Source organism: Protopterus annectens, chromosome 3.part0 (genome assembly GCF_019279795.1).
Source record: "Protopterus annectens isolate FY-2018-M chromosome 3.part0, PAN1.0, whole genome shotgun sequence".
NCBI classification, from domain to species: Eukaryota; Metazoa; Chordata; order Ceratodontiformes; family Protopteridae; genus Protopterus; species Protopterus annectens.
The window spans coordinates 931,315,689-931,331,858 of NC_056731.1; the positions used below are offsets into that span (position 1 = coordinate 931,315,689).

General features: G+C 38.5%; 1 protein-coding gene across 2 annotated transcripts in view; it reads left to right on the top strand.

Annotated features, from left to right (window-relative positions):
* Positions 1-16,170, top strand: part of LOC122796635 — a 563,252-nt gene that overhangs the window by 208,479 nt on the left and 338,603 nt on the right. For both annotated transcript variants that reach the window (XM_044065262.1, XM_044065263.1), the window contains exon 4: positions 7,015-7,192. In XM_044065262.1, coding sequence (XP_043921197.1) covers positions 7,015-7,192 — 178 coding nt within the window. The remainder of the gene's footprint in view (positions 1-7,014; positions 7,193-16,170) is intronic.

Here is a 16,170-nt window from a genome sequence, read left to right on the forward strand (position 1 = left end):
TTTTTTTGGCAGCGACCATAAATAGACTCAACAAAGCTTTATATGTCTAGGCAATTCTGATTCTGCATCATAACTCAAAAAAATCATCTCCCCAGTCAATCCAATCTGCTCACCCAGCATCTCTGACAGAGCAGTCTGCAGAGAATCCCTAAAGTCTGCCAGCTCATTACATTCCCAAAAAATATACTCCCAGCTACCTCTTTCTTGCCCATCACACCTCCAGCATTTGCTATCCACCTGAGGAAAAATTCTTTGGAGTCTCCTTGGGGTATAAAAATACCTATGTAAACACTTCCAGGGAAAGATCCTAAATCTTCTAGACTTTTTTGCATATAGGTATCTTTATTATTATTATTTTTATTATTCCAATTGTCTTTTTCCTTCATGTATTAAATCATTTACTATAGATGTAATCAGGTGATGTGTACATGTTTCTGCCATAAAGTCTGGGTACTTATGAGAGCTGTGGATAAGTGGCTGGCTGCATTTCATGAATATATTACACAGCAGCAGCAGCTTCCCTTCAATACAGCTTATTTGAGTGTGTACCTTTAACTCCCAGTGAGTGTGGCTTGAGTCTTTAAAAAATGAAATTATCACCTTAGAGTTGTAATACATACTCATTGATAGAGGTTAAATATAAATACTTGTGCTTGCCATCATATATGCTTCAAGATAAAATATTCTGATACCTTTTATGTAGCATATTTTTGGAATTATTAATGCAAATATGAACAAGCAATATTTGGTGCCTAGAGGCGCACTAGGAGGTAACTGCAGAAACTCCTTGATGCGCACTCGGCTGTAATGAGTTAAGCGTACCTTGGGCTCCAGGCTGTTTTTAATCCATGGGCCCCCTTCCACAGCACTTGATTTTTTTTTTAGTATTTATCATTCATTAACTGGATAAGTGAAATGGTTCAAGGTCTCTTATCAGTCATGACCCTTGCCATTAATGAACAAACAGAATTACCAAATGTACTAGCATATGTCCAGAAATACAGTGTGCAACGTTCATCTCTTAATGATACAGTAATGTTTGTAACATTACGTATATTCATATCATATTAGAACATTTGAATTAGAGAGACTGATAGTTTTGAAACCAGAGAGAAGTAATACAAGATGCTTAATAACAAAAAATCATTGACAAAATAGAATACAAAATTAGTGAATACAACATTTTTTTTTACTCTTTTCCTTCGTTTTCTGTCAGTCATCATCCCCCTCCACAGGCAATTGGTTTATTCATTCCTCATCACTGGAATGATGGTCAGCTGGGAGGGGCCATTATTCATACAATCATCGAGGGTGGTTCAAAGTTTTTAATTTCCCATGTCCGTAACACATGCCTCCAGTGGAAATATTAGTTAGTACAACAATCACAGCAGGGATTTTTGTAGGCAAGTGACACAGAGTAAGAATCAAAACCGAGTTTTTATGTACAAGTTCAGAATTAGAGCTGAGTTGTAACTTTGGATGCTCATACTTGAGGGCATACAGTCATAATGTTTTCGTGCATTGTGGTGTAGAGGGATACAGCCCTGTAACCCAGGATTTTCTGTCATATTACATAGCAGCACACTCTAGCTGGTGACAGATGTCTATGAGAGCATTGAGCTCTTCTACATTTCTGGTTTACATTTTTGAAAATCTGCTGAGAATTTTCTTGTGAGGTAGCCGTATAATACAGGTTTATTCTGTCATCATATTATCCTGTCACTGCTGGAATGTGCTGGAAAATACTGTGGTTGTGAACTGTACAGGGCTGTATGAAGTTTATAACTGAAATTGTTTATTGAAGGTGTCATTGCTTGTTTTGGCTTGATTTACTGGTGCACAGGACTGAACTTGAATTTGAATTGTATCATAAAGTAGAGACAAATTATAGCTGTCATTCTGCGGATCCTCAGGATGGCATTACACTCAAAGCCTTTATATGTTTGGGAAGATCTGCTTAATCATTTGTGTAGCCTCATAATGCTAAAGTGTGAAGTGTTTGTTTAGATGTTATTTCATTGTACTGCTAATGAGTATTTTTATACTTCAATCTTGTCAACGTTTGTATGAGATTTAATGAATGCCTTTGTTTAAATGAAGATAAAGAGCTATTGGACCTATTACTACATGTGTCTATTTTGGTGAATGTTTATGTTCTGTAGCTGTTTGATCTATTAGCTGTTATCAATCACCATTAGTACCTGGGCTATTTAATAATGTAGTAATTAAATAGCTGCTGTGATGGCTGCTTCTTGTTGTTACTCAATTCTTAAAGTAGGATATGTGTTATGTAATAATTTTGCTATTTTTGACCTCTGCAAATTGCTTGCTTGTTTTATTATTATTGCTTCATCTTGCTGCTCCTCATCATTTTATAACAAATTTCATTTTATCTATTGTGTAAACAATGGGTTTAATCATTATTTCTCATTTCCAGTTTCTTATTGATGTGAAATGCTTTTTATAAAAGCATTATAATAAACTTGAAGCTGAACATCTACAATCCTCTCATCATGGTGGGAGACTGTGATGGTCCCCAGCCAGATCATATGCCACAGCAGTACTAAGCAGAAGACTTAAGCACAGAAAGCAGGGAGCTGGTGCAGATGAAGACATGGGGTGTTTCTAACCAAGCCTGTGATAGTAACCTTTGTCTCCATTTGTGAAAAAAAAACATGTATGTGCAGGATAGAGAGTGTAAGGAGTCCATGTGGTAATGCAGGTGTTCATGTCACCACCAGAGGTAGGGTTTGCGGCTTTGCTAGTAAATGGCACCATATTCACAGCCTAGATAAAATGAAGTTATTAGTGGAGCATGCACCAAGTAGTTCCTAACCCAGTAACAACTAAAAAAGGCTAATATAGGGCTCCATTCTGGCAGATAATTCAAACTTATAGTGGACAAAGGATGAGGATTTCCATCCCCCAGCAGAATGAGCTAATTGCTAGATCCTTTCAGAGATGCAAGAAATGCTCATGGTTTCCTGGATCACGACCCTTCCATGTGGTTTGCTCCATATTGTACTGGGTGTATTCCTAGTTCAGGGATTCATGAGCTGTGTCTGATTTCCTCTCCCCTCTCTGTAAAGTACTAGGAAAATGTATTCATAAGCAAGTTATGCAGTATCTACTACAGGAAAATCTTCTTACACCCACTCAGCAAGGCTTCAGACACAAACATAGCACCACTACAGCTCTGTTATCCTTCCTCAACACTGTCTCTATAGCCATGGATGACCATAAACTTATTTTTTGCTTATTCTTGGACCTCTCAAAAGCTTTCGACACTGTCTCATACTCTCTTCTACTGCACAAACTGCATAACCTCAACTTCTCCTCTGATACTGTTGCATGGTTCTCCAGCTACCTCACTGATAGATTTCAATCAGTGAGATGGCACTCTGCACTCTCCCCTCCTCTCCCTGTAAAAATGGGTGTACCTCAAGGGTCTATCTTAGGGCCTTTACTTTTTAATATCGTTACTAATCATCTCTATGCCTCCTGTCCTCAGTCATCTTTAGTGCAATATGCAGATGACTCTACAGTCATCACCACAGCCAACTCTCCCTCTAAGCTCTTTTTAGCTACTCAGGCATCTTTTAACTTAGTTGAAACATGGTTGTCCAACAACCAGCTCATCCTTAACACTATAAAACAAAGGTGTTACTCTTCCTACCTAAAAAGTTCAACAATATTAAACCCTCCTTCTCTATACAGTCCCTTAATAACTTTTCCATTCAGGTAGAATCCAGCACTAAGCTCTTAGGCGTAACCATCGACAATCAGTTTAAATTTGACTTGCATGTTAATAACTGCATCAGAAAGACTCTTTCAGAACTAGGGCTCCTTTACCTTAACAAGAAATTCCTTACGTCTGAAGTCAAGATTACTCTCTCTCTTACCTACCTTCTACCCAGTCTAATGTACAATTCTCAAATTCTCACAAATCTTAATTCAGCACTCCTGACCAAACTCAAATCTACCTACAACAAGGTAGCTAGATTTGCTGCCCAACAAACATACAAATCCCATCACTGTCTCTCTCTAAAACATCTAAACTGGCTTGAATTACCCCACCAGCTTTTACTCTCTCAGCTCCAGATCATCCATCCTATCCTATGCCAGCCTTCTTACTGCCCAACACTATCCCCTCTCATCTCCCATTATTCTCCCTCCAGATCTCTCTGAAGCTCTAACCAAGACCTACTATAAATCTACAAACCCAAGTCTAAATGTGGATTCAACATGTACAGCTATCACCCCACTATTGCCCGGAATAGGCTGCTACTAGAAATCAGGACCCTTACACATCCTAAACAATTTGACAGCCACCAAAGAACACTTTAAAAGTCACTGGTCCTGCCACTGCACTCTCCCGCCTTAATCATCCCCCGCTTCCCATACCTTAATCTACTTTCTGCCCTTAACTCACTCTTCTCACTAGCTCTCTCTAATCTTCCTTGAATACTCCCTCTACTGTCTTCTAAAATCTATTAAGCAAATCATCTCGGAGAATCTTCTATTGTAATTGTCTTGCCTTCATGCAACTACATTATGATAAAACTGTGTTTTTGTAACCACTTACTCCAAAAATATATTTATCTTAATGACATATTTCTTTTTATACATCTTGTAAATAGTTTTGCTATATTCCTGATTATTGACACTGTATTACATTGTATTGCTACTTAATGCCTTGTAATAATCTTGTAACATTGCTGTTTAATGCTAATTTATAATGAAAATTGTATAATATGTCGTTGCTTTTCTCCCCGGGCCTCTGCTGAAAAAGGGCTGTTCAGCTCAGTTGGACAATCCCGGTCAACAAATGTAAAATAAATAAATAAATTAAGGAAAACTTGAATGGTTGGCAGACAAGAGGGTAAAATGCACAAAAAGTAAATAAAGGAGATATGTTCCTATGCCAAAATCTCTGTATCCAACTTAGTCTCACTAACTTATCGTCTCACTGGACTGTAATTTATGCACTGTAGCACTGCTCAGAATGTTTATAGTGAGTATGGCAAGAAATTTGTTCAGCACATTTGAACTTCAGTACATTTTATCATATGAAGTTACTAGGCTATTGGCCCTGAGGCCCTTACAAGCCTAGCTAAGAATTTAGCCCATGTTCCAAGAAGTCAGCACCTTATGCCACTGTCCAGCAGAGACATAAGTGGAATCTCAGGGGTGTATTTTCTATAGTTATCCAGGTTGCGCTTAAAAAGGTTTAATGTGGTACTCTGCTTTACATGGACAGGGAGTCTATTCCAGAAAAGGGGGAGTCCCTGAGACACAAATCTGTACCGCCAACAAGTCCTATTGATGTCACACACCAGGTTGAGGTCGCGCGTGCGGGTTTCTTGAGTGGAGCTTGATTTGCGGATATGCAGAACACCCATCAGGGCTGGGTCTGAGATTGCTTTGAATGCCAGACAGAGGTCACCTCTGAGGCGTATGTAGGAGACTGAGTAGAGGGACAGGGCTTTTATCCCCTCTGTGTAGGGTAGATGTTTGAGGTCCTGGATTCTCTGGGTGAGGAACCTTTGTGGTCTGTCCAGCTGCTGCATGTGCTTTGTGAGGTACATGCCGAAAGGGACACTGTACTCAATAATTGGTCTTATAAGGGAAGACTACAGGGATGCTATGACCACCTTGTCCCTGGATGAGATACCCTTACTAATGAGGTGGGCCATGTAGAAAGCTTTCCATACAATGGAAACAATATGGTGCTCAAAAGTCAGTTTGCTATCAACTTGGGTGCCCAAGTCCCTCACGACTGATTCCGTGCTTAGTACCTTATTATCAATGTGATAATTTGTGGGGACATCATTCTTCTCAAAATGGATGATGATGATGCATTTTTGGCATTCAGTATGAGGCCATATTTCTGCCACCAGTTATTTGTTTGGGTGAGACCCAATTGGAGGATGTCCACATCACTATGGGAATTGATGACAACACCCAGCTTGCAGGGTTTTTAAGAAGGGTTGTTTAGTAAAGAGAAAACTGTACCCAGTGTAAGTGTTGGACCAGCATAAACGTGATAAGGTTGTATGAGCAGCAACAGTTGTCTGTTACCCAGTAACCACCTCTGCACGGGGTGTGGGGGGGCATTTTAAGTGAGAATGTTCTAGTGTTATTTTTATTTAGATAGTTATGTAAACGAATTATGAAGATAGGAAGACAGATTATATAAAGTAAATGAAAATAGGTTGGTAAATGTATACCTAGGTGGGTGGATAGATAAATAGACAGACAGATAGTTTGATTGATCATTATTTCCATTTAGAAGTGGGGCTGGTACCCTATTAATCCTTATGCACCAATCATTTTTAATTTTCAAGATGGAAAGTTGGGGTTTAAGGAGCAACACCTCCTTCCAAGGAATTAACATGAAAAATATAATGGTTGTGACCACCCATAGTAGATTGTGCTGTTTGTGCTTTGCTACTTAGAAACTACTCCACCACTCTCTGGACATACTGTTACTGTGTCGATTTGACAAGCACAGACAGACAGTTGGAGTGTTCAGTATTATCTATTATGACCCACAGTTTGAAGGCCTCTTCCATGATATATGGAGCATTTTTTTTCATGAATGTATTTGTTTGGGCAACTGTGATGAACAGACTTATTCTTCTGGTATGAACGTCCAGTTTATGGAGGTTTCTCAGTTTTTTTTTTCTCAATGCCGCATGAACTAGAATCCATCTGTAGGTGAATAATGTTATCACAGCTGTCTAGCAGCTAATATGCCTGCTCATAATGACACCTTCACCTAGAGTACTTTAGCTACCTGCTCTGTGTACTGGCTCCACTCTCTCTTACCTTCTCCAAATAACTGAGGAGCCACTTAGTAGAAAGAACTCTGAGCAAGTACCCATCTCTTGGCAAAAGATAGAACATCTTGGTGTCCTTCTTAACCCAAATATTATGGATAGTCTGTGTTTTCACAAATTACATTTGACTGAGAAATAATGCAAGCGCTTTTTTATGTCTTTTTCTCTTTAGTGTTCCTGTTTGTACATGTGCCAAAATCACATGTTCATATCCTGGCTGCTTGTCTCTGTGTGACGATGCTGTGGACACAAATCTACTTTCTCCCAAGCTGATGAGGGGTCTTCGAGTTCTTGCAAGGAAAGAAAAAGATGGATATTACTATTTAGGAAATGTGTGCCAGGATACAAAGGTACTTAATTATTTGAAAGTTTCCCTAATATAATGTTTATCTTTAAATTACATGAATATGAATTCATAATGCTGCTTTTTTTCCCTAAACTGCCAGGTTAGACCAATTTACTGTAGCACTTCTCTCACTTCTCTACCTTAAGGGATGGTAATTCATTTGTAGCGGCAGATAAGCTGATTTTTAAGGAAATAGTTGCTGTATGTATGTGTGTATGTAAGAATGTGTGTGTGTGTGTTGTGTGTGTGTGTATATCTATATGTATATATATATATATATATATATATATATATATATATATATATATATATATTTATATATATTTATATATATATATATATATATGCATGGAGTATATTCTGAAAAAAATAAAGAATTATTACAACAAAGCATGATTCATTGAAAGTCTGCATTGGACTTACATTTTCTGAACTGCTTTATCCACAATTCACAACACAGATTGAAAAGGGAAAACAAAGACCAAAAAGACCACTAATTTATAGTGGTATTATTAGGGAAGGGGTTTTTATTATCTAATCTGTAGTGTTACAGTTAGCACAGGCACACATAACTAAGGAATGTTAGCTTGTATTATGAATCACAACATGCCTCACAAGGGTACATCCTACTCAATGGCACACTGCATGTTTTGCAAGGTGAATATGAAAAAATCCTTAATGGTTTTGTATCATTAGAAGTCATAGGTTCATATGTTCATACTAGGCTATCTGCCCTAGGGCATTTATAAGCCTAGCCAGAGTGTGTTTGGCTTTCGCCACCCATTTTAAATTAATTTTGCTATGCCCTTTTTCGAGGTTAGTATACTGTGCCTCTGTCTAACAGTGACACAGAAGTGATACCCGGGGTAAACCTACTACCTCCCATCCACTCATCAAGATTCCTCTTGAACAGAGTCAATGAGGGACTCTGCCTAACCTGGACTGGGATTTTATTCCAGAGTGAAGGGAGCCTCTGGGTTATGAATCTGTCCCTCCAGCATGTCCTATTTATTTCAGTGCTGAGGTTCAAGTCTCTCGAGTGCGTAGCTCGATGGGATTTGGATTTTCTGAGGTGCAGCATGTCCATTAATTCCAGGTTGGACATGGCTTTATACATCAGGCACAGATCGCCTCTGAGCAGGTGGTATGCCACTGAGTAGAGCTGGAGTTTCTTTAACCGGGCAGCATATGGTATCTGTTTGAGCTTTGATCCTCTTGGTGAGGTACTTTTGGGGTCTTTCCAGTTGCTGCAGGTGTCTGGTAAGGTACATCCCAAAAGGGGCATTGTACTCAATTATGGGCCTGATGAGGGATGAGTAAAGAGGCACGATGACCGCCCCTGATCTAGATGTGAATCCCTTCATGATTAGGTGGGCTATATAAAATGTTTTTCTAACCACTTTGGCCACATGGTTGTCAAATGAGAGATTGCTATCAACTTGGGTCCCCAGGTCCCTAATTACTTCTTCTGTACTTAATGGATTACCACCTATGTGGTAATTTGTGGGCACTTTGTTTTTGCCAAAGGGATGACTATACACTTTTGGCGTTTAGCTTGAGGCCATGGCTCTGGCACCAGTTGTCTGTTTCTATGAGGCCCTTTTGGAGGATGCTTGTGTCGGCTGGAGAGTCGATTATGGTGCCCAGTTTGCAGTCATCTGCGAACTTGGTCAGCCACAGTCCTTCCATGTTGGCCTGTACCTCCGAGAAATATATACCGAACAAGAGAGGTCCCAGGACTGAGCCTTGTGGGACGCCACTTGTAACTGGTTTGGAGTCTGACATGGCTCCAGCAATTCTAACCATGTGGGTTCTGTCCTTGAGCCAGTTTGCAACCCATCTAGTGACATAGGGGTTTATATTTAAGCTGGTGAGCTTATCTATAATGCCCGAGTGGGGTATTGTATTGAAGGCTTTTGCGAGGTCCAGGTAGGCTGTTTGGACCACCTTCCCCTCGTCAATGGCCTTAGTGACTTTTTCAAAGAAATCGACCAGGTTTAAGAGGCAGGATCTGCCCTTAACAAAGCCGAACTGGGTAGGATCCAGTGTCTGTAGGTCCCCAATATCTTTATTTATGAGGTCCATGATGATCTTTTCCATAGCTTTGCAGACCAAGCTAGTCAGGCTTATGGGGCAATAGTTTCCAGGATCCGTTGAGGCACCACCTTTGTGGAGAGGGACCACTGTTGCTGTACGCCACTCTTTGGGTACATATCCTGTAGTAAGGTTGAGATTGAACAGTAGTTTTATGTTTGGGTTTAGCTCTTCTTGGAGTTCATGAATTCGAAAGTCATCTAATGAGTGTTTTGCAGTCATTTCACCTTTATTGTTCATGCTCGATTTAGGTAGAGAAATACTGATTTTGTTAGGACTTAGGTGTGAATGTAACTGAACATCTGAGGTTCTGATTTTCATTCTTCATATTTCTGATGACAGAACAGTAGTTACAGCATTATGTCTCTTTCTCATAAATGTTAGTCATGCTGTGGTCAGATTTTCCAGCAGACAAACGGGTCTATATTAATTCATCGAAAGCTATTTCCAGTGAACAGCCATTCATCGAACACAAATCAATGAACGGCCGTTCCTGAACGTTTCTAAGGGAAGGGAATTACTTGTTCCCAACACTGACTGCAACACAAACTACATTATATCAAGAAGGCTGCACCCCCCACACCTCCCCTACTTATATATGCCAACTCCGAGATCGCACTACAGAGGGGAAAAGGGCAAATTTCCTAATGCTGGCCAACTAACTTTCTTCCCTTAGAAAAACATTCATTGAAGTGAACATTCAATGAATGGATATTTGCTGGTTTGTGTTCGATGAACAGCTGTTCGCTGGAATTAGTTTTCAAGAAATTAATATAGACCCTGACAAACATCTCCTTTGCTAGGCCAAAATAGACAGAGTGTTAGAATGAGATGAGGAGGACTAATATCTAATATACAGGAGGGAAAATTAAGGGCAAGGAGAGAAAGTTGATTAGTATTAGAGAGATGAGAATGTTATGGAATGACACCAGAGAAGAAATAAATAGTAAGTGTTGGTTACTAGGATAAGGAGGTAGAAGACTAGTATGGTAATGTGAGACCGGTGTTGCTTTGCCATCATCACTCAGTATGAGCAAAATATAAATGCACATTGCAGCTGCCACTGCTCCAGAAACATTGGTTCCATATCTGTATTTTCCATTTGCAAACAGACCTCTCCACTGCCCCTAATTTTACAGGATATCCATGATTTTGCCTTATGTTTTTGCTGTGTCCCTCATAAAATGTGTGATTTTTTTCTGGAAAATCACTGAGGATTAGAGTTAGTAAATAGTGCACAAACTGTAGTCCTATTGACTTTTTCAGTGAATTAGAGTAATACTTAAAAAAATTGTCCCTGATTTTGAACATTTGTCCCACATTATTTTTGGTTTTGTCCCCGAGTCTTGAGCAAGGAAGTTGAGAACTATGTTTGCATGTTGTTTGTTGGCCACTTTTTATCAAAGTTTGTTGATGAGTATTTGAAATCTGCACTTTCTTTTATTGACAGTAAAAGAGAGGTGAACTTCATTTGGAAGCCTTTTTTAATTGTATGCAGTGAGTTTCTTATAAAAGATAAGTAACAGATAAACATGTGGAAGACATACTCACCTAAACATTTTCATTCTAAATGTTTTTTCTTCTTTTTTACCGGGTTCTTATTGTGGTATTAAGTTGGTAAGTTTACAAAATTAAGCAAGCTGAAAGCTTTAAAGGAATTTTTATACAGTTTTACAGATAAAAGGAAAATAAGTTTATTCTGAAGGGAATATTCAAGCACATGCACATGCACACACACACACACACACACACACACACACACACACACACACACACACACACACACACACACACACACACACACACACACACACACACAAACACAAACACAAACACACACACACCAAGAGCTTCCATTACAGCAGTTAAGCCAAGGAAACAAAACACAGCAGGAAAAAAATGGAAAGGGAGAGTAAGAAAACAAACCAAAAATTCTCTTTTCACTTTTTGCTGTAATAGCAACACATGTCTGAAGGCTTTCTGTACAGGGAAAGCACAGTTTTAAACTAAAAACCTTTATCAATGTCAGTTTTGAGGGCAATAGGACCTATAAAACAGAAAAACTATTCTTTACTTATAGGGTTATTTCAGCTGGAAAATGAGTAGAATCATTTGGATATGGAATCCCCAGAGCAGACTTGTGTGTTTTACCCTAAAACTCCAGTGGACCTTAGCTTGGATGCTCATACTGTACGTCCATTAGCAAGATCTTCATCGGTGTGCAAACCAGTGCAAATATTGACACATGTCTAGCCACTGACATTGAATTACTGCTATTTCATGAAAAAATACTTATGAGTTCAGCAGAAGACAGCCCAAATGCAGGACCAAGACTAACTCTCTGGACCAATCTCAGTCCGAGCATACCCTTTACCAGCAAATGCTATTAAACTAAAGTGCCTAACCCATTCTGCACAGATCTCCCAAGTTTTATCAAACACCTGAAACAAGTTCTTCAAGTAACAGGTAGAAGTAGCTTAACTAATGCATTCTTCAGAATAAGTAGAATTTTATTTACATAGAGCAGATTGAATGTCCTTAGCAATGAAAACTGAGTGTAGTGTTTATCACTTTTTTTCATCAGTGTCCCCCTCAGAGAATACATCACAATGTTTTGTGGGAAACCATAAAATTAATGAAAGAGTGTTATAGGCAGGTAAGTAAGAAGTTTTCTTTTTCTTAAAAAAAGGACCCAGGAAACACAAGCATGTGCAGTCTCAGCTTTGCTGGTGTGCTCCCTGGATTTAACTAATGGAACCAGTAACAATCCCAATTCATAGGCCACCTGTGCTACAGAGAGCTGGTATGCCCTGTACAATTCTACTGAATAGACAGGACCTACTTGATAATTTATAGAGAGACTTAGCTGTCAAAATAAAACGGTTAAAAATAATGATCCACAAAAAACTGTATACATTTTCTGTCCTTTGGTAACTAGAAAAGACCAGCTGAGCCAATGGCCTATTTTCAGCAGAGGCCCAAGCTGAAAAGCACATAACAGATTCAAAAAACATTTAAACAACAGTGAATAAGTAATTATATACAACAGTAGAAAAGATCTACAAAAGATTAAATATTTTACAATGAGTTGGTGAGAAAAGTTCCACAAACACACAAAAAACATTTTGCAGTAGCTGATAGGTAATTATATGCAATGGGAGAAACGCCCCACAACAGATAACACTCTTTTATAATAGATCGGGATGTATCTTATATACAAGGGGATAACAGCCCCGCAGCAGATTGAAATACATTTGCAGAATATTGCTAGGACAGAGATTGTGATCAAGAATACAATATGTACTGCATGTAGCAAGACACTGCAGAAGTGGATAGTCTGTGTTGAGTAAAGTAATATATAGTTATTCAAAATATTGACTATATTTGTAATAATATATAGAGGTGAGAAATAGACAGAGAAATGGGATGAGATGAGGATGACTAATGTGCAGGAGGGAAAGTTAAGGGCACAGAGAGAAAGTCAATTAGTATTAGAGAGATGAGAATGTTATGGGATGACACTAAAGAGGAAATAAATAGCAGTAAATGTTGGTTACTGGGATAAGGAGGTAGATGAGTAGTATAGTAAAATGAGAGCTACTTTTGATATTAGGCCATTTCTACTTGTGAAGATAATGGAAGTGTTAATGATTCAGAATGTAAAAGGTATAGTTATAGTAAGTAGGTGGCCTTTTATCTGTTTTGAGGTTTGTTCAGGTACAGGTGTCAGATAATTTTTTAGACTTGTCTTGAAATTGGAAAGATTGCTAGGCTTGAATAGGCACGCTAGGTTTACATGATGTTTCCTTCTTGCACATTCATGTATACCTATATCACACATAGGTCTTAAAGATTTCAAGTGAGACAGCTAACTTTCAGATTTTTGCTCTCCCGTGTTTTTTCTCAGTGCTGACAGGGTTTATGGATAAGTGTTCAGTTTAACTGTTTGACTTCCAGAGAACACAGCAGATACCACTATATGGGTTAGGCATTTTGCTGAACATTACTGTAAGTTGTTATTTTGCACATGAAATTGTTATTCTTGTATTTTATTTATTTTTAGGATTTGATGGCCAGGCAGGTGGATTGGGCAAGTGATAAATATCAGCCATGATCTGGTACAAAAAACATGAGAACAAGGATGTAACAAAAACACAAATTATTGAAATATTAATGCATATTGAAATACCTACACTCATAAATAGTCAAATAATGCAACAGTATGAAAGAATGTACTGAAAATAATGGTATTTTGGGATATTGTATAAATTATAATAGATGTATACAATATTTAGAAATATATGCAGATGACAAAATACAGCAGTGAAGTAAAGTTAAACAGCAGTGTTCTCAGATTAGAATTGAAACAGAATAATTAAATTCAGTCTAAGGTGGTTTACTAAAACAGAGGCATTGAATGTCATCATAGCAGTGACTTTCAATGCCTGTTTGAAAGAAAAGAAGATAGCAGAGTTATGAATCTTGTGGAGAATACTATCTTATCAGGAAGGAACTAGTTTAAGCAAATCTTGTTCATTGCAGCTTAGTGTGAATGGTGATCTCTAAAATAACTGTGTTGTTATCAGATTCATATAGTAGGTACTGGCTGTTTAGTCCAGAGGAGGTGAGTCAATGTAGGGCGAAATTGTGGAAAAGTAGTTGGTAGATGGTTGTGGCTGAAACAATGGAAACTTTAAGGTTAACAGGATGAATATGAATAGTAAATAGTAGATCGCAGTGATGCATCTGTGGATGTGACAAGCTAATAAAGCTACAAATTGTATTCATGAATTTCTTATTGGAGATTGTAGTTTTTAAAACAATGACAGGAAGAAAACATTCCAGTTTAGATATACATTTTTTTTTGGTAGTGCAGTACCGTATATCAGGAGAAATTAGCTGAATAATACTATAACATAGCTTAAGGTGTGGGAGAGTTTTATCGATAATAAACTCAGTTTGTTTATTTATTTATTTTACTTATTTATTTTACATTTGTTAACCGGGGTTGTCTTACTGAGCCGAAAGGCCCTTTTTCAGCAGAGGCCCGGGGAGATAAGCTCCACATAGAAAAATTACAGATACATTTAGTTATTTAGACATGATCAATATACACACAAATTACAAAAGACATGTTTTACAGTGGTATGCAGCACATCAACAGTTACAGTGGCGAGAACAAACAAATATTAATTTAAAAATAAAGGTAATTAATAGATTTGTGGTGTACAGCTGAAATTTGGATGATAGGTAGAATGCATACATAGTACACAGGTACAGTACATACATTGTAGATTAGCCAGTGTTTGTGAGTAAGACTGAAAACTGTTATCAAGTACTCTAGGTTTAGTATGTGTACCTTATCCACTTTCACTAGCCTGGGGAGCAATCATGGCACTGCCAACTTTGCTTGAGAGGTTGCCTGATGAGGCCTTTAAAGGAGGCTTTGGATGATGTGTTTTGAATGCTAGTGGAGACAGAGTTCCATTTTTTAGCCAGTGAACTAGCTTTGGAGATATCTAAAAAAGAGTTGTCACCTGCAGGCCTTCATTTTTGAGACAGTTTACTGTGTCTGTGAAGCATAGGAGGGCTGTAGTGGTACTATAGGCAGGTCTGAAACCATGCTGAGTAGGTGACAGGATGTTGCTGTCTAGGAGATATTTTAGTATCTCCAAAGCTATTGTATCTGTTGGTGACTTCTAGCAGTAGTTTGCTTGATGATCTAAGAGGCCTTTTGACTGATTGATATTGTACTAGGTTTTTGAGGGCAGGACACTTATTGGGGTGGTAATAGATCGAAAGACAGAGGCAGAGCTGATTGTAGGTTAGGAGGTTGGGAAGTTCAAACCAGTGGAACTATCTCAAAGCAGTACAGTGATGAGTTCTATATGAGCAATTTGCAGCAAAGCGGGTAATTCTGTTATAGCAGGCTTCCATTTTGCTTAGTTCAGTTTTATTGAGATTAGTCAGAATGGGAGATGCATAGAGTAGGTTGGATAGAAGTTGGGAGCGAACAATGGCTGATCTTGTGTTGTTGGTAAGAAACGGTTTGATCCGGTAGAGTGATCCCATTTTGGCATGTACTTTTTTAATAGTTAAATTGATATGACTATCAAATTTTAGGTGGGAGTCTATGGTTATTCCCAATAGCTTAGCCTGTGCCACTGGAGCGATTGGAGTAGCATTTGTGGAGTAGATAGTGAATTGACTGTTATCAGTGTTTTTGTTAGAACTGGTTATAATCATAAGCTGAGTTTTCTTTGGATTGAGGATAAGTTGGGCTTTGGTAAGGTAGTTTTCAACGTCAGAGAATGCTAGTTGAGTTGTTTGCAGGAGGGTGGGAATGTTTTGTGCAACACAGATTAAGGTAGTGTCATCTGCATACTGAATGATAGATGCATGCTGTGTGGAGGTATGGAGGTCATTTGTGAAGATTGTGAATAGTATTGGTCCTAAGATAGAACCCTGTGGGACTTCTATAGTTATGGGCAGCTGAGGAGAGAGAGAATTTTCCCATTTCACAACTTGGTACCTGTCAGTTAAGTAGCGTTGGAACCAGGTAAGAGTGGAATTTGATAGGTGATATTGGTTTAGTTTATTTAGCAGGATTTGGTGCAAGACCTGTGTCAAATGCTTTGGTGATATCTAAAAAAAGAGTTGTCACCTGCAGGCCTTCATTTTTGAGACAGTTTACTGTGTCTGTGAAGCATAGGAGGGCTGTAGTGGTACTATAGGCAGGTCTGAAACCATGCTGAGTAGGTGACAGGATGTTGCTGTCTAGGAGATATTTTAGCATCTGGGTATGGATGCATTTTTCTAGGATTTTGGCCAGGGGGGAGAGTAAAGCAATGGGTCTGTACTTATTAAGTTCAGTGGAGGTCCCGCCTT